Consider the following 25,311-nt stretch of genomic DNA (forward strand, 5'->3'; position numbering starts at 1 on the left):
ACAGTTTCGCAGGTATTGTAAAACTAAAATCATTTGCTAAAAACGATTCTCTATGTTTAGGTTTAACGTGAATATTTAAGAGACGCAACGCCGAAGAAAACAGTGACGATACTTCGAGGATAATTAGGCGAATAATTTTGTAATTATGGAACAAAACATTTTTGGGTTCTTTTCATTTTCAAATGAAAAGAGTTTCGATATGTTTCATTCGATAAATACAAGATCAATTATGCACGGAAAAAATATGTATATGTGCATACAAATATACTTGCGATTTAAAAAACGTTACGGGATATTGTATCATTTGTTATTGTTAATGTTAATATTAACGCGAGCGCGTTTCGAGGTAAATTCGTCGCGTAGAAACCGTGCCGGCATTATCCTAGAAGGGACCAAATTCGCCTAAAGTCTCGTGTTTCCCCCGTCGAATTTTCCAGCTGCCGGACCCGTCATGAAAACAAGCAATACGTATCTCCCGGCCGGTTCTTTTATTGTCCCGCCCGCCCCCTCCACTGAAAAGTCGCCGTGAAAGATGCACTGAACGTCACCGGCAGGATAGTTCGGTGCCGCAGCTCGGAAACTAACAGGGGATGGGGTTGGGGGGGATGGTGGCGCGATAGCATGTTCTGGGTCAGAAAATCGCGCGTATTTCACATCGATGGGAGCGATCGCGTCACCCTTATCTCCGCCCGCCCGTGACAATGTGTCCCCCGGAAAAGCCCCCGCCGCCACGGAAAACACGGCTGAACTTGTTCTTTGATTGTCAATAGCGGCGCCTGCGTTTATCTACAAGCTGCCCTCTTATCACGGCTACGTGTACAATTCGCCGAACGTTAGCATCATGTGCTGGGTCGAGTGCGCGCCGATCTGCAACGTTTCCTGGCTGAAGAAGGACGCGCGCATAGACTTCGCGAAAACGAACCGTTACTACGTCTCGAACGTCTACCATCCGCCCGATCCGCGCAAGAACGATTTCGAGAGCATCCAGTCGACCCTGATATGGAACCTGACCGCATGGCCCGGCGGCCAGCTGGACAGGGCCGAGGACAACGTGGAGTTCACCTGTCAGAGCAGCGGCAACGGCATCGGCGACGCGGTCAACAGCAGCACACACTTTCACGTCGAATGTACGTCGCCCTTTTTTTTATCTTTTTTCACGGCACAGATTGCTCGATCGACCGATGGAATTTCGTCGGTTCACGTTCTACAGTGGTTCTACTGTGTCACTGTATAGCTTCACATTATATTCTTAGCACGAATAATATTGGTACCAATAATGCTAGTACGAATAATATAAAAGTACCAGTAATATTAGTACAAATAATACTAATATAAATAATATTAGTACGAATAATATTAATTTATATTAGCATAAAACACTCAGTCTTACTCACTTTAATTCCTCTTTCACGGTCCTCTCAACCATCTCGCGAATCATTCAGCGCGAGCATTGCAGGATTGAAACACAGCCGTTCATCAGCCGGTGATTATTTTTTCTCTCGGCAGTTCCGCCGGAAAATATGACGATCTCGAAGAAAATAGTAAACGTGACGGTCGACACGATACCGGAAACCGTGAGCTGTAACGCGAGCTCGCACCCGGAGCCTGGGTTCCGCTGGTTCCGCGAGGGTTCCACGGACACCATCATAGAGGGTCGATTCTTCGATTTGAAAGTGCCGGTGCCGAGGCGCAGCAACGGCACTTACTATTGCGAGGCGTCGAACCGACACGGAAGCCGTAACATCTCCATGGTCTTGAACGTTCAGTGTAAGTCCATTTAATGCTCGCTGTTTACTAGCTCGCCGACACTGGAGAATGCACCTCTCCCCCGTCTTTATCGAGAGCCTGCCGTTATCAAGGTTGAGCGTCGTTCGAGCAGATCCCCGAAATGATCGGTGATTCGAATAGAAGAGAAGAATAGTCGCCGTTACTTCGTATCTCTTTTTAATGTTTGTATAATCGTAGAAAAATGTTTGCCTCGATTTTTATCGCTTTAAACACTATTGTTCTTCCAAACGGGGGAATTAATGTTTTATTGTTCTTTTTATTATTCTCTTCTCATTAAGAAAGTAACAGCTAAGCGAACCAAAGATTTTCAACAGACTCGCTCCCCTAATTTATACGCTTCATCCGAGCAACTACTGTTTCATGCGGAGCCGACCGTACGACCCCATAACAGAGACATTTCTGTCCCGGAGCCGCACCACGGCTATTAACCCTTGCACGATGACGACTGGGTCGCTGGAGACCCGACCGTCCACCAGAGACAGATATATCAGACATTCTGCTCGTGGTTTAACGTTTCCTTTAAAGCACGAGGAGAATGTCGGACATTTTTAAAATCGTGTACACATAATTCATTTGTGCAGGATTTTACTTACACGTGAAACACGCGCCGAAAGGATATTACAATAATACCATTTTTGTAATACCGTGCCAGGGGGATCGGAATATTATTTCCTTTGAAATTCGAGGCAAGCGACGGATAATTTTTCGGTACGTTTTTCCGCGACAAATATCCCAGACAGTGGTTTAAATTAATCGTAAAATGGTGGACGGTAATGGAACAGTTTCGAACGCGATTTCGTAGTTTCTTTTACTAAACCGAAAAGGGGTCGGCGGTTTTAAATTTGGCTCGAACGACGCGGGTCGCCCTGTATATATATAGATATATATTCGTATAAAAAGCAATCAAACTCGTACATTTTCCTCTTCGCAGTTAAGCCGGAATGTCACGTGGAAAAGGAACGAATAGACGGCAAGGATTACGTAGTGTGCTCTGCGATGGCTAATCCGAAAGAGACCGATTTCGTTTGGTCTTTGAAGAGCGACAACGACACGTTGGAACAGGTCGCCGAGATACGAAACGGGAAGAGCTATATGCGACTGGATACTTCGGTAACCAATTTCCGGACATACGTATGTGTCGTAAACAACACCATCGGCTATTCCAATCCATGCGATCGCGACGTACCAGGTAAGTCAAAAAATCACTACCATGTCGTTCCAACGGTGTGATCGGGATCGATATTTAATCACAGATATTTAAATCACGCCGTTCTACGGAGCAGTATTAAAACTGATTGCTCCATCGAAAAACTATATTTAATTATGCTTTAATGGATCGCCGTAGATCCGCATAGAAAAGGGAGGTAATTGTTACACTGGAAACTACACTAAACTATAAGTTTAAACGAAACGATGTTAAACCGTTCTACAGTGAACGAATTAATTACCGCATTGAAAACTATATTTAATTAATCGTGTAAAACTATATTATTATATTGTTATGCACAGAGATATCTGTTAAAAATGACGCCTAAAATTATCGTACGGTGACAGAGGAAAATTAATGACACCGTCGAAAAAAACAGAAGAAATTGCAAGATAAAAATCGAGTGATTTAAATACTCGAAAACAGAGCCTTAAAACGAACTGCTTCTGTCGCAAATAATTCGATGTTAGTACAGAAAACAGACAGACTGAGTACTTAACAATGGCATTTGTCCACGCTGCTTTGTTTCGCATTATTAATCCTGTCTTACCAATTTTAACAAACAATTAAAACCGTGTCGCTATTTATTTTCTTCAGCCGAGAGAAATTAACCGAACCGAGACAATTTCACGAAATCATTTGACAGTGGGGTGTAATGAACAATCACGCTTCTAAAAGTTACGGTTTAATTACGAAGGAGATTCCATCGCCGTGTGAATTTTTACTCCGCCACCGGTCACCTCATCCCTCCTTGATATTACATTCCCGTCGTAATTCTCGTATTATATTGTGCAGCTATAATTCGCCGTGCACGCGCGCGCGCGCGCCGCCAGAGAATCTATAGCCGCGAGATTAAGGGAACCGAAAAAGCTCAAAAAGCGACTTCCGGAACTTTTGCGAAAACACGCTCGCGAGAAAGTTTCCCCCTTGTATATCGCGGCCTCCCCCCTCCCTCTTCCGCGAGAGAGAGACACTTCCAGAAACGTAGACTTCGCCCGCCGCTGTTTTATCGAAGTTTACGAAACAGCTTTTCCAGATATCGCGGGACGCTTTTTGTTTTTCACCGCATTTGTTTACCCCCGTCTCATACCAGGACAGAGATATTTTACCCACGCGAGTCGCCTAAACGTTGCTCGCGCGAATGAAAATTCAGAAACGACGGCGGGAATTTCGCTTCGAAAAACGGGACGCCCTTTAATCCAATTATTTTAATTACATTTGTTTCAATTATTTTCGCTTTGTTCAGCAGATACACTTATCAATTTTATCCATCAATTCCTGTTGAAAAATGGGAGAAATAACGATTGAGAAATTATCGCCCATAGAAATTGCAATGACAGTTCGCCGCCCGAACTTCTAGAATTGATGACTGTAGACAAGATTCGCCCAGTCGTCTGCCGAGCGACTTCCGTAATAATCCCGGAGTCGGCAAAAATTAATATTCGTAATTTATTCAAAGGCGACGAGAGGAACGGAATATAACTATGAGTAATGAACTTTTCGCCTTCGGAGAATATTAAATTCAAATAGGATTGTCATCGAACAAAATGAACCGTCGACGAAACGGGGGGGGGGGGGGGGGGGGGGGGGGGGGTTGGAGCGCCCTTCACCCCCGCTAATGACTGGAAACATCATCCTATGAAGATTTATTAACATAAAATACGTAACTTTAGCCCTCGCCATTTTTCAACGTCCTCCTATTTCAAAGTAAGGAATTATTTTGTTTGGAAAGTTTCAGAAAGCCATTGAAACTTCCAGCTAAGTTACTTAATATTTAATGCATTAAAGTCCGGGTTTCGTGGGAAGTTTTCTAAAAAAAAGAAAATTATAAAGAAAGAGGAAGAAGCCGGGGCTCGTTCCCGGTAACAAGCCGTGACACCCCCGCCACACTTCGTAAAACGATTTTCCACGCGCTCGAAATTCCAAAGGGCCAATTCGCCGTTCGCGAAACGACCCCCGATTCCGACCGATTATTTTTATTATTTTTATATTATTATTTTGATATTTTATTTATGACTGATTCTTATTATATCTTATTATTATCATTATTATTTATTGACGGATTAGTAAGGCCCTTTGAGGGTTTTAGGCCCTTAGGTTTTAACCTTATAAATATTATATTAAAAAAAAGAAAAGAACAAGAATGATGTTATAATATAAAATTAAAACATAAAGAAATTACATATAAATTGCGAGATGCACAGTCTATATAAAAATTACCAGTGCATTTTTTAAAACAGTACAATTTTTATAATTACACAAAGCGTTCTGTATTTTAAATTATTTTTTTAAAAATTGCAATTGTTGACTGAGAAAAATTAGAAAAAGGATTACGTCCTTTCAACTCATTTATCCGAAAGGAAAATTGAACGAACGCACTTTGCAGATTCCGGTGATTCATTTAACGTTCTCTTTAATTTTCCACCACGGTTCTCGATCCGACGCGATCGCAGGATTTCCCTCGGACAGATAAAACTGTAACTATGAATTACGCATCGGGAATGATATCGAAAACCTTGCGGGAAGACACGGCACGATTATCGAATTCTCGTCGTTTTTTTTCCTGAAGCGACCGGGAGACTCTTCCGCGAAGAGTGCGTGCGTCGGAGCAATTAAACGAAGACGGCGGACGGAGTTGTCGTTAAAATGTTCGTAGAAACAGTGTTGCTAACTCTTATACAACCCGGCGATTTGTGAGAATACCGAAAAAAGAGGACTGCGAGAAAAGAAACGGGGAAACGTTAATTTTAATGAAACACAAAAAAAAAATAATCGGCGAAAGATAAGAAACATTCTGATGTCTCCATTCTTTCTTAGCTCACCACGGACATCGAAGTAAGTTCATTCCCGACTATTACCTTAAACGTAGCAAAACCGAATGTCTGAGATCGGCTTTATCCCCGTGATATATATATACCACATGAGATACAGTTTTATGCATACCTGTCACAATTACTGCCATTTTCCAGACGAAAGAATACGAAAAATTGGAATGTCGCTTAACGATCATGACAAACACACCTACCTATATATTTATATAAATATATACCACTGCTAAACATTATTATAAATATAATTATAATCGAAACAGGTATTTTCTTTTCATTAAAAACGTTTTATTTTTACTTCTTAATTTGTTCGGTTTTTATAAAAAAGAATAGGAAGACATTTATGCACGGTTGTTCGATTAGTTCAACGTTATCGATAACGTCCCGTCGATTCTCATTTTAGGTCACATACCATGGTGGCACCAGCTGGAGGGGAACATCCTGTTGATCATCATCGTGTCCGCAGTCGTTCTCATTCTTTTGATAATAATCATCTGCGTGGTGATCTTCATCGTCTGCCGACGCAAACGCTGCCAGATGAAATGTAAGTAAATTTTTGCCGTGCCTGTTCTGTCAATTGTCATTGTGTGATCCGCGGATACTCACGACGGTTTGCATGACAGCATATTCGAACGGACTTTCTTCGAGATTCGCGCGCGCGCGAGAGCTATAAGGAAAAGAACGATTCGCGGTGTCCAATGGAGATCAATTTTTAGATGAACTAAAAAGCTATTCTATTGCAAGCAAACAAATTCGCTCGGCTTTCTAACGTTTTATTCTAAAGAAGCATGCTATGGTCTTTGACACGTGATACTAACTAAGATCTTGAAGAAGTCCAAATTAAAATTGTGCAATCATTGCAAACGTATACTTCATGAACGCGATGCCATAAAATTCAATGACCTTTTTAGTTATCAGAGAAATATGCATTACCCGAGGTATTTGTCGCAGTCTACAGTGTGCTTAGGGTGTAAAATAAAGATTACGTGTGCTTAGAGTCTAAAATACAAATTATATATGCTTAGAGTCTAAAATAAAAATGATATATGCTTAGAGTCTAAAATAAAAATGATATATGCTTAGGGTATAAAATAAAGGCTACGTGTGCTCAGGATATAAAATAAAGAAAATCGAATCCTTAAACAATATGAATTGCAATGATATTAATATCGTAATTGAAGTCAAAGTAAATTAATCGCAAATGATGCTTTATTAAAAATCACACGAACGAGATGGTACTCGTTACCGCAGCATACGCGTTATTTTAAAAGGCTCATTAATACGTTATCTCAAAGGGAATTATTTGCATTGCGAACTCGTTAATAACGCAGCAGTTACTTCGTTCGACAGGCAATTGTACATTTAATAATTTATCGGAGTATTTTCAAAATTTTCGACGCAATAATCGATTTCCTTATTATCAGAAACGTTGCAGTCGCTTATAATTCATATCGTAATTCGTTTACAGTGAGTAAATAATAATTTGATATTGGAACGACGCGAATATAATTCCGTGAGAAATTCTGTTCCGTGAACGATATAAAAATTCGAGAACCTTTTGTTGTAATTATTGCAAAGATGAAAAAAATATGATATAAATATCTACGCTAGAAATATCATTTGTTAGTATTTTATTAAGCTAGGAGATTTTTCAATTTTTATCTCCGGATAATGCATATTCCTCGCAACATTGTCCACGAAGGCTCACAACTGGATAGATCTCGGCATAGTCCGCCGAGCGAATTGCATAAGAACAGTTCTTGCAACGTATCGCGTTGAGCATCCCCCGTAATAGATCATAAGCACCACCCCCCCCTCTCTCCCCCCACCCTTTTTATGACACGAGATCTCGTTTCATCGAAATCCATCCACTTTACTCTCGCACTATTCTCGACATTGTCCACCCGCGTGAAAGCACACCATATACATAACTATCGACACACATACACGCACACACATATCCGCGACCAATATACAAATACGTATACAACGCGGTGTTATATCGGGTTGTTTCGAGCCGTAGAGATTTTTGGTCGGCTCGAGCCGCTGCTCGAGTCCGTGTCGCAACAATAGGCTGTCCACGATAAACGTTCACGAGAGACACGAGCCGGTTCTGATTCCTCTAGACCGCATGTCGCTTGATCACGGAGCCAGTTAAAAAAACGGCGCGAGCTTGCTAACGATCCAGAAGTAACGTTAAATCGAGCTCCAATTGCGTAACCTATCGATCCCCGACACGTTCGCGGATCCGCCGGTCCTGTAACAATCGCTGTCACCGTGACGCAACTGTGACAAATAGACCTATCAAATGTAGTAAATTATATAGTATAATTATTAGATATAGTAATTAAATAATAGAGTTATTAAAATTTGGAAGGACGAAATTTTCACGTCACGATTCGTTTTAAAAATAAATTTGTCTGTGCCGTGGTTGTGTGGACTGTCCGCGAACGTGTCGACGAGTAGCATCCCCGCGTAGACAACCAAGTCGTCGAGCGAGCCTCTCAGCTCTCAGTTTCGTTAGAGAAGAGAATCATCGTGTAAGATACTGGAACATCGGCCGTCAACGAAAGTACATTTACTATCATTCCGGCTGACTGCAGACATCGAATTTCACGGCTCGATAATAGGCCGCTCGAAAATGGAACGCGGTCCACCAACGCCGGGCCGTTTCCTGGATTCTGCTTTAAATCGCGCTCCTGCGAATAAGCTGCCCGAAATTAGAGAGAACGCGCGAGACGTGTATACAAAAAGAAGAGAGGGCAGAGAGAGAGAGAGATGGGTTAAAAAGTTCGCCGCTGTTTGGCAATCTCTCGGGCGAAATTATTAGACGATTCGAGGCGAGAGCAACTAAAATTGCCTGTCATCTGGGCGACATTTTTTTTCGACGGCCGCGCTTTGAGGTATTTTTTTTTCTTTTTTTTTTTAAAAAAGCAACGATGAGTTCGCTTCGTTTGACAGAATGTTCGGCCGGTAATTGGATGGCTGCAGTCAGGTTTTGCATAAACCATGCACCCGCATAACATTATTTTGCGTTGTTATTACCGTTCATGCTAGTTCCAAAGAGAGCATGCCCTATATTATGTTACGTAATCGTGTAAAGTAGATGGACAATGCGAATTTTCCTATTTGGATGCAAAGAACAACTTACATATACATGTACAAATTATTAAGTATACGGGACGAGCCTGTGGCGTGCTGCTGCGCGGTCGAGGGGGACAAATTTTCATCGACTCGCTGGACATTTACCGCAAAAAACGCTGCGAAACTTTATTTTCACTGAAACAAGTTCCATCGAATTTTTATATTTATTCATTGCTCTTCAAATATCTATTTAATCAGATTTCATTTTATTCCAAGTAAATTTCATTTTATTCCAAGTAAATTTCATTTTATTCTACTTAAATTTCATTTTATTCTACTGAATTTCATTTTATTCTACTTAAATTTCCTGATATTCTAATCAAATTTTACTTAATAGACTTATAGTAATTTAATGCAAAATCTACGATCTATACATATTAAAACCGTCACAATCAATGGAATCGAATTTTTGCGAGTCGCGGTATAATAAATCGACGACGCTTAAACGGTAAATGCAACAAAAGCAATTTCAAATTCAAAGTACGTATATCGAATTTTAATTAACCGTTGCTTGCGTTTTGATATTTTAACTATATCATCGCGGCGGCTCCACCGGCCCGCATTAATGAACATTTAATACAAACGGAAACAATTGCAATTGAATCGTATAAATATATTCCCTGCACCTCCCCCTTGAAAACGTTTACCGATGTCAACCGGAGGGGTAGTCCATGTTCCGCGCGATACTCTTTGTCCGCGCTAATTGATGACAATTCTCAGGAAACTCCGTGGAATAATATCGCGTTTCCTGGGTCGCCTCTAAATAAGATTACGTAATCAGCGTTTCAATGAAACGACTTTTCTCTCGGTGATTACAAGTGTCGTCGAGAGGCAGTCGCGTTTAGTACGTCACGTTTATCAGATGAAAAACGTGGCCAGGATTTTTCGAATGGAATAGAGCTAAACTAACGTTTCCTGTTAATTTCGGTTGCATTGAATACTCTTTCGCGGGCCAAGTAAAAAAGAAGCGACGTTAATTATTATTTTCATTTTTTTTTTATTTTAATAAGCTGAGACCTCGCTAAAATGGTCACTAATATTTTTTAAATAAACGATTCGTTTATTATAACAGTTGTAGAGTCTCTAGGGTTTGTTCGACCTCGATTATATTAAAAAATACTTTCGCCTGTCCGGCGAATATAATTTCCAATTAATGCATTAGTATCGACTACCCTTTGCGCGATAAAAAAGCATTCAAACGTCGTCGAGTTTAAAATGGTATCAACGTCTTTTCGACACAAACGCCGCCCTGATTCGCCGTGCACTAAAACGCGGCCAATGTCGCAAGAAGCTAATTCCCCCGGCGAAAGTGAAAAAAGAGAAAATCGGCAAACATAGCTGAAAAGCATCTTTAAGCCCGCGAAAGAGCACAATGCTTACCATAATTAACAAAACCATTTCACGGTGGAGCGCGGTGGTGCAGGGACACAATGAAACATAATCTCCTACGAAAGTTAATTAAACGTTCGTCCCGGCCCCGCCGTGATAAACCCTTTGAAAGACTGAAATAAATAGACTCGCCCTTAATTCTAATCCTCGCGGAATCCATGCCGGCGGGACTCTGCGCAAACATCCGCTCGTTCACATTAAATTAAAACCGAAACGGCAGGAAGCCGCGCGACGGTTTTGCCTTTATTTCCAACGGCGCGGCAACAATCTTTTTTTCCGGTGAAGTTGCTGCAAACTTGCGCGAGCTGCAAGCGATTCCGCGTCGATTCCAAAAGCGCCTTTGCGAGCCGCGTACATTAGGGTGGCCCTGATTTTTCACCCCCTTTAAAGCTCAGCTTCCATCCCTCTATCTTGGTTCAACCCCTTGCACTAGAATTCCTGTTAATGCTATGTTAATTAACGTTTATTCATTTTTAATACTTTTTTTAATAGGACTGGACAATTCCTATTTCCCTTTGCAGTCGGTGCCATTTTAACTGGAAATCCAAAATATCTCTTCAGACTTACAGCGTTTCCATTTTATATAACCTGAGCCTTTTTATACATTATAAAATTGAATTTTATGAATTCTGTAACCTCCAGTTAGTAGTAAATATTAATAGTAAATTCGATAAAGATTATTTTAGAACGTGGCATGATCATTTTTAAAGGCGCTATTCGTCCGCAAAGGGTTAATAATTAATTTATAGGACTAGACAGTTCCTATTTCTTACATTATCTAATCGTTAATAAACTTTAACGTTTCGACCTATACTAGAATTACGATGTCCCCTGAGAGGGGACAGCCGAGTGCAAAGGGTTTAGTAGCCTAGTGTTAAGCGACTCTCATCCCCTACACAATTTACGAAAAAGTCAAAATAAATTTTAAAGTATCCTTTCCTCGCATTGTTTTCCATCGACGGTACATCTCGGCTATAAAATCGATCCTACAAAGTCTTCGCATCTCTTCCCACGCACTATACAGTGTTCCATTCACCGCGTCGGAATAAATCTGCAATTAGCGAGATGAAAATGTCCAGCGAGTCCTGCTCGCCAATCTTCTACATACGCGAAAGAAACCGGGGGGGGGGGGGGGGCTCGCTCGTCGAAGAAACACGGGGCCGCGCGAAACACCCAAGGGGTGACCCGGGAGTTTAACACGATCCTCGGCGAAGTTGGCCGGCGTTAATTAAATTCGCGCCGTCGTAAACTTCAAACTCGAAAAGAACGTCCCCCAATTAAACGCGAGGGGCGAGGAAATCCGAGGTGAGAGCGCGCGCGCGTTTTAGGGGGTTGAAGAGAGAGAGGGTGTTCTCCTCGATGGGTTCCCCTAAAGTCGTGTCGAATGGGCGGCGCAGCAGCAGCCGGCGCGGGTCTCGTTTTCGGTAGCCTCTCACTAACACAGAAAAACTGATTCGTTTCTGCTCTACTTTTTAATTTGGACTTGGTAAACAAAACACAGACAGTAATCGGGTGGTCGAGCTGGAGGAACGCGAACAGTAAGTACGAAATACAACGCATCGCCGTTACCCCTTCTTCTTCTTCTTCTTTGACTCTTCTCTTCCGATTCTCTCTCTTTTTTTCTCTCTCTCCCTCTCGCTTTTCTCTTTCTTTTTCCCTCCCATTAATCTTCGCCGCTCTCTTTCCGTTCGCGCCCTCCCTCCCTCCCTCCGCTTGTTCTGCTCGCTCTATGTATACCGCCCGCGGCACCGGGTTTCTCTTTATTTCACGAAATTACCCCGACAGCTTGGTATCCGCGTCTGCATGCGCTCTATTACCGAAACGTGCTTCTACTCGCCGAAAAACGGCTGCGATATACTACTTTACGCTTTATGAGACACGGCCGAGCGCATGTCGACCCTCCCCCACACCCCCCGGCCCCCGTCAAATGACAAAGTCGCGTCAAGATGCTTTTCGCGGACGCGAGGGGAGGCTGGATTTTTCTCGCGGCCAAGCCGAAGCGTTGACAGATATAGGAAAAATAGAGAGGACGTTTATATCATCGAAACTCTGACTCTATACGATATTGGATAAATTATAGCACTGTTTTAACACAAATATTTTATTTTATTAAATCATGTATCACCGGGTTTACAACAAACGCCAGGGAGTAATTGAAAATTCACCGCTTTCGCGGGCGATAATTCTAATAATAAATAATCGAAGAAAAATTGACAAATAAGTGTTAATATAAATAGAAAAATAGCAGTATTAACATAATTATATTATTAACAAAAATCATCGAGGCTGAAGAACAGCGCGCTCTCTATTCTTCCCTCGTCGGCGTTTCACCTTTGACATAAAAATAAATCGGTTTATCGGATTTCTATCGGGTGTTCTTTAATTCTCCCACACGGCTTTGTCATTTCATTTCCATTATGGGCTGCACCGTTATGCTGATAATTCAGTGGTATTATTAAGTTTGTGCACGGTGTATATAGTTTTACATGCACGGGCCGTATATATATATGTGTATGTGTGTTGGACGGACGGCGGCGGAGACGCGGGCGCGTGTCGTTGTAGAAGGATTCGATTGGATCCGGGATACTAATTCAACCTTGGCAAATCTTGGTACTCGATTGATCGATGGAATTATCGGTTCCTCGTATCGGCGGCTTAACAGGAATCAGCTATAAAGAGGATTCCTGCAGTACTCCGAATTTCTGGAATTGAAAGATCCTCTTCGTGGTGTCGCGGCGCGATCCGCGTTAAATAGTTGTCCGCGATGAACTGAATAATCTTTTCTAACTAAATAATCTTTTCTAACTAGATAATCTTTTCTAATCGCATACCTTTTTTTTTCTCGGTGCATCGCGGCAACGTCGATTCGAGGGCTGTCGTATCCAATCGACGCATCCACCGGAAAGTTTCATTTTCGAGAAGATATTAGCCGCGCGGAGGCGCCGGACGTTTGTCTGGAAAGAAGGGAACGGTTATCGGAGGAATGTCTGGATAGTTGCAGGCTCGAACTACTTTGCGAATAGTTCGCGGAGCTTATCGAATAGTTTCGGGGAAGATTTCATTCGTTGCGGCCGGGGATACACCTATTTCGCGATTCTTGTTCCGCGCGAAATTTTGATAAATAAACGCGCGGCGAATTCGCTTGGTAGATCGACTCGATTTATATTATCGACGATGATTCATTAATTTTTCGATTCACTTCCTTCGCGAATTCCAATGTTATTTAATAGTTTCTCCTTTTCATCTACGAGTCATTTATATAAATTAACATCTCTACAAATTAATTGAAGAACTGACAAAAACTGTAGAATCATTTATCTTAATTCCTAGAAATTCAGTGAAAGAATAAAAGCGTCGTACAAATTGCAATTTTTATCGTAATAGTCGAGAACGCCGTTGAAACTCCAAGATTTATCGAATCGCTGTTGAAGAACTCGTGGCAATTTCAATGTTCAACCGTGCAAAATTTAACGAAACGAGCTATTCGGAAGAACGTTTAAATCGTCGAAATTTGACGAACGGAAATATTGAAGAGGACAACTCGGAACGAGAATTCGACGACACGTTTGAGAAAATAGCCGGGCTTGAATATTTAACGAAAGCATGAGCAACGAGCGAGGCGTCGACGAATAAACCGGGCAGCAATAACTTTGCCCATCGCGCACGCGTTCGATGCAGCATTGCGAGCAAACGACTTCCGAAGTAATTATCCAGTCACCGAGCCGATATAGATGGAATCGTGCGCCTTAACCCTTTGCACTGTGATTCCTTTCGCGCTGCGTCAATCAGCGTTTATTCGGTCTTGATACCTTATACTTAACCCTTTGCATTCGGAGCAATTTTAACCGGAAATCCAAAATATTTCTTTGTAAAATTGAATTTTATGACTTATGTAACAGATAATAGCTTCTAACAACTTTTTAAATATTAGCGACAAAGATTATTTTAAAACGTGGCATGATAATTTTTAAAGGCGCCGTTCAACCGCAAAGGGTTAATAATTACTATAGAACTAGACAATTCCTATTTCGTGTATTCTCTTTATTTAATTTCGTTTCTAAACTTCAACAATAGAAGAATTAAATTTGATTTCAATTTAGAAGAAATTAGTAATATTCATATTTTTAGTAGATCTCGAATGGAGTTTTTGCCAGGAATTTGGCTCGTTATTACAGTGCAAGGGGTTCGATTATTCCGTCGTCCGTCGAACGTGTGTTTCTTTCTTGTTAGAGCCCCGGCATCATTGAAGTTTCCGTATAATCGTGTAAGGTGTTGAATGTACGTATTATCAGCGCAATGACTTACGGACTTTATTGGTGTGAGTTCACGTAACAGCTAGCCCCTGATGTGTAGTGTGCACGAGATTGTCTCCAATCTCACAGGAAGCCCAGACCCCTCACCGATTCTCTCACACAGTCTCCGGCTCTGCCTCTCTCTCTCTTTCTCTCTCTCTGTCTCTCTCCCTTCGTTATGGCCACACAAACACCCACACACGTACACACTATTCTCCTTGTTCTCCACCATGGCTGAATGCATGTTGCGTTGCATAATTTAGTGACCACTTCCGACTTATAATAGTTTACTGTCGAAGTCTACACAGAGGTGAGGCAGGTAAGGGTTGCACGTGCAAATGAATAGGGTGGCAAAGTTCTTTGTTATTCGAATGTAGCACTGCGCGGTTGTTGCATAATTTAGGGATGATTAGTTACACTAGCCGATCTCCGTTACAGTGGTGATCCTTCTCTCACTCTCTTACTCTCTCTTACTCTCTCTATCTCTCTCTTATTCTCTCTCTCATTCTCTGTTCTATTCTGCCGTGGCGACACTTTCCGAGGTGAAAGGTAGGTGAAGGGTTGCATGCCCGATGAGTGGAAAGCTCTCTCTTATTGAGTTGGCTGTCGTTCAAGTCGTGACCTGAAACGAAGAATCCTTTCGACGATATGAATTTTTTCGGTCTCGGGCCTCCGTCGCGCCGACGGAGGGAATGTTTACAACGTTCGTTAACGTCGAGCACGCCGGCCCGATAAATAAACATGAGCATAACGATTATGGAAAGTCGCGTCATCGGGAGTAGGCGAGGCCGCCGCGCCGCCACCGTGCGTACACCGTCGTCGTTTCTCAAGCTTAATGTCCCGCGATTCAACCTGGCCTGTCGCACCGATATTTTTAATATCGAGTTTTCAAAGATATAGTATAAATGATAAATATATTCTATCTCTTGGAGATCCTCTTTTCGGTGTTAAAGTTTATCCTCTTCTTGAACTTCTCAGTTCTTCGGTTTCATTTCGAGAAATATTTATTTATTCATTATTACTTTAAATAATATGAGCCTTGTACATCAGACTAATTTTTGTATTTTATACAATAGTTATCAGAAATTAATTATTAAATTCTTATATTACATTTTATTGCGAAATGATATATAATTTAGAAGAGTAGTGAAACGTTTGCCTGTCAAAATGTTACTTGACATTTTACTTAAACGCGAATAGAATTTTTTAATGCCTCTTATCTAGTGCTCCAAGTTGTAAAATTTCTATAAAAATTAGTTTTATCACGCAGACGGCAAAATATAATTTTACACTGTTCCCATGGAAGACTAAGCTACCGAAAAATAGTACAAGTTTTCGTCCGCGAAACTTTTGGCGTCGGATGTAAGCTTGCGAAACGCGCGTGCGTCATCCCGTGAAATATCGTTTCGAGCACCCATTCGGAGGATGTTGTCGACTAAAAAAATCAACATTGATTACTGAAATAAGGAAAACCTGGTTGCTGGATTCAGCGAAGTCTCTGATTAATCGGCGTCGTTCACGTAAGATGCGCGTTCGTGATTTAGCATGGACGAGGAAAGATTCGACTATGAAAAAAACAAGTGCCGTGAGTTAATTTAAAATTAAAAAATTATAGTGATCAATAATTGCAGGAGGATATCTAGATTCGGTCATCGGGATTTTTGATAGCGATCTCCTTCGGAGGACAGTGTTCGCCGCGAAATTGAAGGCGATAAGAGAAAAATATTCGCTAAATACTGCGAACTCGATTGTCCTAAAGTTTAATTAAAAAAAGCTCTAATAACCTGACAAATTACTTTGCACGGTGACAGAGCGAAATGCGATCGAAAGGATTCTTCTTTTCAATTTGTATCCTTGGTTTCGTAGGCTGTTCGACGAGTATTGTGTGTCTATATTCGGTGTAGCCGTAATTTCGGTAACCTAAGGAAATGTTTCGAAAGTCTCGAACGAACGTCCGATCAGCAGAAAATCAATGTCGTCTTCTCTCGTTCGCCGAGGTAGCAGAACGAAACGAGCAATTCTCCTTGTCACGCGGTCGTGACAAGTTGAAAGGGATCTTTGAAACGCCTTCATTATTCATCGCGAACATTCAAGTTTGGATATTGCAACGATAGCCTTCCCTCGGAACCGATGGCCTGTGTAAATACACCGTCGACACCGATCTCGTTTCTTTTCTGCCTTTCCTCGAGCTCTTTTTATTCAAACAAAAAACAATTCACTCGTTCTGGCCTAAGATAAAACTTTTCATAATAAACGCTCATTTTATTTCGCGAAAAATATTGAAATCACGACTGTCGCAATTATTATTATTATTGCGATTTAAAAGATTCTATTTCAATGGTGGAATTGTATTTTTAACTTGGCTATTGTTAAAGCCAGAAAGAAACAGAACAGCAATTTCCCAAATAGTTCTCGACTTTCGCTACTTTTCTGCTGGTCACATTAAATTACCTTATGAGCGACCACTGTTTTAAACTTCGCAGTGTAATCGGTGTTCTTTCGCAAAAGACTTTTCGTACTTCGCGAACTTCGTAATGGATGTTTAACACAGTACCATAAGTTCTCGAATTCCTTTAAGTTTCTTGATCTATTAATTTCTTGGGGAAGAAGCTCCGCGAAGGACACGGCTTACACTGGCGATGTTTAAGTATCAAAATCCGATTATCGAACTGATCGGATGGAACGAATCGCGATTGATACGACCCTGTTAAAAAATGATTAACGCAGAGTTTATTTTGCGAATCTATTAACTAGATAAAGTTGACATTAAAATGACGCTTCTGTCAAAAATGGTAGCAATTCGTAAAGTAATATTTATAGTAATTAGTAAATTTATAGCTGTCGCTAAAAGTCATATATTTTCAGAGGAATTAATCAGTTGTCCAGTAACAGTATTAGTTAATTCTATTCGCATAAAAAGGTCGTATCAATTGCGATTATTCTGTGATCGATGCAATTGGCATTGAAAAATAAGGCGATGGCTTTGTCGACGAAAGAATCGACTTTGGCGAATAAAAAAGGTCTCATCAGTGGCAAATCTCTCAGTCTATGTTCTTACAATTGCCCAAATAAAAAAGCCAGTTTGCTCGTACATATTTAAATAAAAAGGCCAATTATTGTCTCGAGCTGTGAATGAAAATAAGCTGAATGAAAAAATGCAGAATTAAAAAAAGCTGAATGAAAAAAAGCTGAATGAAAAAATGCAGAATTAATAAAAATACTGAAATAAAAAAGACTGCATTCAAAAAAGCAAAAATCAAAAATGACCAGAGCTTTAATCCGCGTTAAACTGATCTCTGTGCTCCGGCGAGCTTAGCAGCTTATTCAGAGAATTGAATAATTAAGCGCAGAAGCGCGTTGTCTGACATTTTGCAGCACGGAATAAAGAGCTTAAAGAGTTAAAGCTGAAAATTTGCCTTGCATTCGACATTTTGGGGACAGCGTCGACGACCATCTAATCTCGTGGAGATTATATCGAACGGCGAAACGATCGTCGGGCATCTGTACTAAAAATAGATAACAAAAGAGTCACAAGGAAGGCGAATTCGAAGAATTGATAAATATGAAAAGATTTTCCTCCATATTTTCATAGAACTTGTTTTCTTGCAACTGATGCGGACGGTTATTAATTTTGCACAAAAATCCCAGCGCGGCGAGGATTGGATCGCAGATTTTATGCAGTTGCTTAATAATATTCAAACTTTGAAACGCTCGTGAATTATCGCTAGCTTGCTGGAATTATTAAAACGAGGAACGATCATCTATTTAATTTCAATGTATCGCAATCGATGCACCTTTGCATTAGATTGCGAAATAAAGAGCGAAGAGATTAAGAGATGATCTGTCAACCTCTTGAACTATTGCATCTTTCAGGGCTACTTTTACCGCTACTGCTTCGTACTTATTTATTTCTTCGATGCCACGAGATGATTCTAGTGTCTCGATTGTCCTCGTTTACTTTCATTTCCAGATTTCGATGACAGGGAATTCAAATTTTCTTTCGATTTAATAGAAATGATTGGCAGCTATATTTATGAAATTGTGCAAGAAACGTTCGCCACGAGTTTGACTCGTTATTACAGTGTAAGGGGTTAATTCGAACTCGTTGAAATGATTCGAGCGATTGTTGCGACCGGTGTGGACAGTTTTTACTTTGCATAAATATCCTCGATCCAATGACCGTCGCAAAAGTCGCTTCTCTCGTCGTCGACGACATTGATCGTAATCGCGTAAGAAGCCGGTATGAAACGCGATGGTCGCCACAGTCCAGACGGCGGGCCACCGAGCCCGACAGCGTCGTCGCGGTCGACTCAGGGCCCGGTGCACACGGTGGTGCACCCCGTGCACCCGACCCCGGCGCCGAGATGGCCGCTGAAGCCCGGAGTGCTGGTGCACATCAATCGGACCCACAGCCTGCGGTCCGGTCTGAGCGTCCGCAACGGCGAATCGCTGCGAAACGAGTTGATAGCCAGACAGGCCGACGTGCCTGCGACCGATCGATTCCTGATGGAAACGACAATCACCAAAGTGCCGGCCAAAGTGTTCCGGCGCAGGAGGGACGCGGCGCAGAGGAGCCTGACCGTGGCATCTCTGAACGACGAGGGTATGCTCGCCAGGGCTAATAAGATTAAGGCCATGTTTGGAGTGCAACTTAAAGAGCAGGCTACTTTGCCCGGTATTTCCAGGGAGAAGACAGGTAAGTCGACGCCGCGGAACGCCCGTGTGTTCGCTTTAATGCGGCCCGGCCTGAGACGTGGGAGCTTCGAGGACTCGGTCGCGACGAGGCGAGGCGCGAACGAGTAACAACGCGGATACCGTTCGTTTGTTCAACTTCGACGGCGCGCTCGCGGCGGTGACAGCTGACGAATTAGGCGCGTCGATGTTTCTTAAGCGCGAGGAGACTCGTCATTCGGCAGGGTTACGGTTTCGGATTGCCTGCGAAGAGGAACTGCGATACTGCGCGAAAACAGAGTTGGCCATTTCGAACGACGGATCAGAGATGACGAATGACGGATCACGTTCGATTCGTTGTTGTGGAGAAAGTAGGGTTGCAGGTGGCACGTCCAGTGTTCATTGGGGTAGTGGAGTTAGCTACTATCGGCTGACCAATTGCTGTGCCTTTGATTTCTTCTCAGACAAAATTCATACATTTTACGTATAGTATATACCACATTCTTTTATTCTTCTATACTGTCTATTTTTTAATAAAATCATTGATATGTCTTCTTCGATGAATAACCTAGAATCAAATTAAAGACGAATTAATTATCCTAGAAATAGAATAATTTCTTACAAGTACTTGTTACTCAAATAAAACAGTAAAAAATATTTAAATCCTTTTCAATATCAGTGTAAAATTTAACCACGTTTATATTCTATAAGCAATGCCTTCCGACCTCTGTTTTACGTTCTATGAAAAACTCTGTTTGAAATTTCACTTGGACGATCTTTCAATGAAAATGCATTGGATGTTCAAGTTTCTAAACTGAACAAAGGCGGATCATTAATGGTTTCTAAAGGATTGACAATACGCAGCATCTGTAATAGTATTGAAAGTATGTGAAATATTCGATTAAAGATTCGAATTACGTGAAATATTCGATTAAAGATTCGAAGTATGCCAGAAATTGATTTTTCCATATTCAAATCGGCGCGGATGAAAATCGCTGGTTTTTGTAGGTGTATCTCTAGAAAAGTGATGTTGCAGAGAAATAGACCTTGCCGCCATTCAACTCTTCTCTCGACAACTTTTTTTCTAGCTTTGACCCGGCTCGCGATATAACCCGCCCCAATTGCGTTACCCGCGCAGCACAGATGGAAGATTGGAAGCGGGACTTTTCCATGCAGTTAAATATAATTGGCTGGTCCGTATTAAGGAACACGGTCAATTTTTTATTAACATCCCCACCCATCGGATACGCGGGTCGCGTGAATTTTATAGAAGATTTTCATTTCGTTGGAATTTCGAAAATCCTTTTTTCGCGAATCAGCTCGCGTGAATATTGATCGGCGATGCGCCGTGTTTCCGGGCTAGACCAGCGATAGAAAAGTTGAACGCGATAATCGAATAAAATGGTGGACCGCTCATTTTCCATTAGATAAACGATAGGAAAATCGTATCGTTTGCCTTGTCAATTAATTTTAATAAATTAAATCTGCTTTTTACAGATCGACGAGTTTGGTATTAAAATTATCATTTCGAACGAGAGAAAGTATTTGAAAATATCAGCACTTCTTAATCGAATACATAAATAAAACTAATGACTTAATAAAACACATAATTATCCGAGTATTCTCTGTATAGGGACTCGCAGCGATTGGCTCCTGACCTGTTCAATTACAAACGGCTTACCGAAAGTACGCGGACCAAATCTATCACCGAAAAAACTGATGAAACTCCCGCGAGATTGGTGGCAACGAAAATTATTAAAAAAAAAAAAAAATCCCCCTCGAACACTGACGTTAACATGATTACCGGAGCAAACCGGTCGATGGCTCCCTTTTTACGAACAGCCGGATTAAAGCGCGCGCGCGCGCGGCTTGCCGGAATTAAACGGAATAAAATCGCGATTTACCGCGCAAATTATCCATAGATGTTACCGTTAAAAACACGGCGCCGTTTTACAATCCCGCGGCGCGCTTATCGGGCTACATTGAATATTTGATAAGCCCGAGTGTATTAAAGAGAGTCGCGATGCTCGGTCGGACCGAGAAATTTGTGTAATCTCGCGCACCGATTAACCAACGTTAACAAGCCGCCGATTCCGGTCGGTCCTTTGTAATAAGTCTGGACACGTTGATCGGGAAACGGTCGCCGCCGTAACAAAAGCGTTTCGGGCCAGCGTAACACGCGAAATATTTAATTGGGAAAAAGGTTCGCGGGCGCGCGCTGGAGTCTTGTGAAATATAAGGCAGTCGAGCGCGATCGCGGATTTTCCGCGGGGCTTTTCCGGCCACGGAATATTCCGCGTAAATAACCGCGCGCGTACTTCTCCCGTTAATTCGATTTCGGCCGAGTTGGCTGACCGCTTTAACCCTTTTGGTACGAGCATTCTGTGCGCCACGATGTTTTCGCTGAATTAGGCGCTTTATAAAATTAGTCCTTATAAAAACTACCAGTTTATATAAAAATTGTCTAAAGATTTAAATAAAATCTGTGCTTGATAAAACGGTGCTTTTTTAAATAAAAAGTTTTGCTACCAGCTGTAATATTAGAAAATATAAAATTCTGTTATTTATACCGTTTGTCGCATGGATGCCGCCTATCCTAAGGGTTAATCTAAGGAAGTCCTAAAGAAAAAAATTCTAAGTGCGTGAGCCCAGCGCCATTAAGTTTCATCGTCGCGAACGTCGATGACGCGGCACCTGTGCGAGGAAAATCGAGAACGGAAAACTCAACAGGTCCTCGATAAAAACGTATTTGGACAGGGTCCATTTTATCTCGACGCCCTTTCGTTGTCCCTTCATTTGTCTAAATTCAGCTGATTTTGGGATGTGCTTAAACGATCCTTTATTTCCAGGATTCCCCGGGGGAACATGGAAGGAAATAGAGCGATGATTGAAATCCTATATTCAATTAGAACAAATGTTCACCGTTGAAATTAATTTCGTTAAAAATCACAATACATTTTGATGATTATAAAACAATTATTCCTGCAGATAAAATAGTATCTTATTATCTATGGTCCACCATTTTATTGCTTATACTTGATAGAATTCTTATTATACTAAGATCTTATTCTGATAAATCAGAAGAGATTCTTACTCCATATCGTCGCACAGTCTTTCGTCTGTCCGTCGTTCGAATATTGCCAACTCCGACCCGAAATCATCGCGACGGTCGACGTAATTAATTAACACGTTCGAGCGTACGCAGAATTTCGCAGGAGAAACGAAGCGCCGCGGAGACCGAGATTGCTCCGCAAACACGGTTTTTCAACTTCCGTTTGGAGCAGAAAGAAGACCGAGTGGCGGGAGGGAGGGAGGGAGCGAGCGCAGCACGGATCCGCCGCGAGCGTGCTCATTTTTATGTTTCGAAGTTGTTGAAGCACCGCGGCGACGTTATCGTCGGCGTCGCGATTTATAACGGACATCAAAGCGTCCATCAGACCGACATGAAATTATCGCCCGACGATTTTCGCGACGAGACCAGGTTCGCCCGGGCGAGCGATAAAATCGTGTCGCCGCGTGAACAGGGCGGGCCGCATGCTACGAACAAAAAAAAAAAAAGAAAAGAAAAACGCTTTTATGTGTCGCGTTTGCTTCTCCTTCCGTTTTCTTCTTCGCCCGTGTGTGTGCGCGCGTGTGTGCGTGTGTGTGTACTTTTTGTTTTTTCCCTTAGCTGTGACTTACAAAAGAATAGCACCACGGCAGAGGATATTGCATGCGGAATCGTCGTGCGAATTGAATCGGGCCAACCTCTCCCGTAAGCGAAAAAAACCAGGCGCAGGTACGTAACAATGGCGTAGGCGACACGTGCACGGCTCGCGCGCGTCGACTTCCGTCGTATGAACCTCCGTGACCTCTCTCCATCTCTCTATCTCTCTCTTGTATCTCTCTCTCTTCGACGCGATGATTTCCAACCGTTCCACCGAACAGACCGCGATTCGAAATGTTTGCACGTACAGGATTGTGATTCGAATGCACGAGCAACTAATACCATTTTGCGGAATAAAAGGTTCGTAAGCTTTTCCGTTGAAAACCGACGGCGTCGTTCGATCTCTTTCGAGATCGAACTTTCGTCAAACTGGGGCAAGTGCTCTCAAACTGTCCCCCAGACAAAAGTTTACAATTATGGAAGAGGAGATACGATTATCAGAACCTTGTTGCGACTTGTTTCCGTCTTCGTTGACAATCGGTGAGTATAAGGACGCCCCACAAGGCAGAATCGTATCTCCTCTACCCTAAATGTCCAGCTTATGTCCAGTTTCGTTCACAAGCTAAGGGACAATTACAGAGCATTTGCTTTACTACTATATAAAGCAAAATTTTCTACGCTTTTTCGAAGCGCCCTGTTCTCGGGCAGATTGCAACCGGATAAGCAGTATTTCGGTCGAAAAACTTTTTATTACTCGGATAGATTTTCCTTAGAAAGTTGCCGCGACTTCGAAAGCGCGTTCCATTCCGGTAAACAGATCCGTCGCGAAGCAAAGTTCCGCGTTTCGAGCACTCTTTTACAACGGAACGTACGAACACTTTTACGAAGTAGAACGAAGGATTGTGCAGTTAATGTTCTAGATTTCGCTGTAGAATGTCACCGTTGACAAATAGAATGCACATACCGAAGAAATGGGGGTCTCTCTCTGTCCGGGGCCGTTCGCTGTAAATCCTGAACGTATGAACACGCGTTCTGCACTCTCTCCCTCTCTATCTCTCTCTCTCTCTCTCTTTCTCTCTCTTACACACGTTCCGTGTTCGTAAAACACGATTTAACCACCCTGCCCAAATGCTCCGTCACACATTACGAACAAATCTATGTCACGTGCTCGGCCCATGAATTCGCGCGGTTTTAATCTCGATTTAAATTTCCTTATTCGCCCTGTAACAATAAAGCGGCTCGGTTTTTTTAGAAACCGCGAAGCGTCGAGTTAACGAATACGAGCACATGTCGATTAGGTTTGCCTGCACGACGAGATCGTAAATGTTCGTTTTAAAGCTCGACGCTTCGAGTAAGTTTCAGCGAATTAATTACTCTTTTTGCTGATTTAATCGCGCGACAAAAGCTGGAACACTGCGATTTTCGAATGTTTAATCACTTTAATATTGACTTTATTATTATTTATTACTTGCAGTAAACGATCGCGTAACAGGAGAAAACCGAAGCAATTAATTAATATATAAGACATAATTGTCAGGAAATTATTATATAGGAAATTTAAATCGAAATTAAAGGCGCACGAGTTTTGGACGAGGTGTGTTGAGATGGCCTATTATTTTACGGAAATATCTGAACTATTTTATAGCGCTGCTGATAGTTACGGAAAGAAGATATTGTTTGCCAAAGTTGGAGTTACGATTAGAATCTCAGATTTGATTAATGGTAAAAACGCAGCACGAATCTATGATTTGAAAATGATTTCACAGAGAGCTTGAGCGATCGTAAAAGTTTCCCGATGTCCCCGAATTAAAGGAAATTACAACAGGTCCAGTTGTAACTCTCCAAGAGACCTACACATCTCGATAAAAACGTCAGGATTCTACATTGAACTGTCTCTTGTATCCGTGCAACAGAAGCGGAGAACTATCGATAAAGTAGTCCATTTTGCCTTAAATCTTTTATCCTGGTTATGGAAAAAATATTTTCGTCTGAAAGAATATAGTAACATATAATATAGTATCTAAAAGTCATTTATAATGTCTAAAAAATATCGGCACCCTCATTTTTTGAAAATAAAAACTCGTCATAACTTGTACATTGCTATTTTCTTTGCAATATTATTATATCTTCAATTTTTAATTATGAATGAAACTGCAACAATATCCAAGGATACTTTTAAAAATCTAGAAAACTATCGATAGCTCTCTGCATCTAGAATGCGGCGACAAGAGTAGACATAGTTCCTCAGATAGCATTTACAATTACACGGGAACATCGACGAATAAAATCTATCTCAGTGTCTCTGTCTATTACTCTATTTCTTTCTCTCTCTCTCTCTCTCTATCT

The 25,311-nt window shown here is 41.7% G+C and overlaps 1 protein-coding gene across 1 annotated transcript in view; it reads left to right on the forward strand.

Annotated features, from left to right (window-relative positions):
- The window catches only part of Nrm (neuromusculin), a 411,707-nt gene that overhangs the window by 357,401 nt on the left and 28,995 nt on the right, over positions 1 to 25,311 (forward strand). The window contains exons 12-15 of the mRNA XM_078190748.1: positions 771 to 1,127; positions 1,507 to 1,767; positions 2,720 to 2,977; positions 6,227 to 6,367. Coding sequence (XP_078046874.1) covers positions 771 to 1,127; positions 1,507 to 1,767; positions 2,720 to 2,977; positions 6,227 to 6,367 — 1,017 coding nt within the window. The remainder of the gene's footprint in view (positions 1 to 770; positions 1,128 to 1,506; positions 1,768 to 2,719; positions 2,978 to 6,226; positions 6,368 to 25,311) is intronic.

Source organism: Augochlora pura, chromosome 9 (assembly GCF_028453695.1).
Source record: "Augochlora pura isolate Apur16 chromosome 9, APUR_v2.2.1, whole genome shotgun sequence".
Taxonomy (NCBI): Eukaryota; Metazoa; Arthropoda; class Insecta; order Hymenoptera; family Halictidae; genus Augochlora; species Augochlora pura.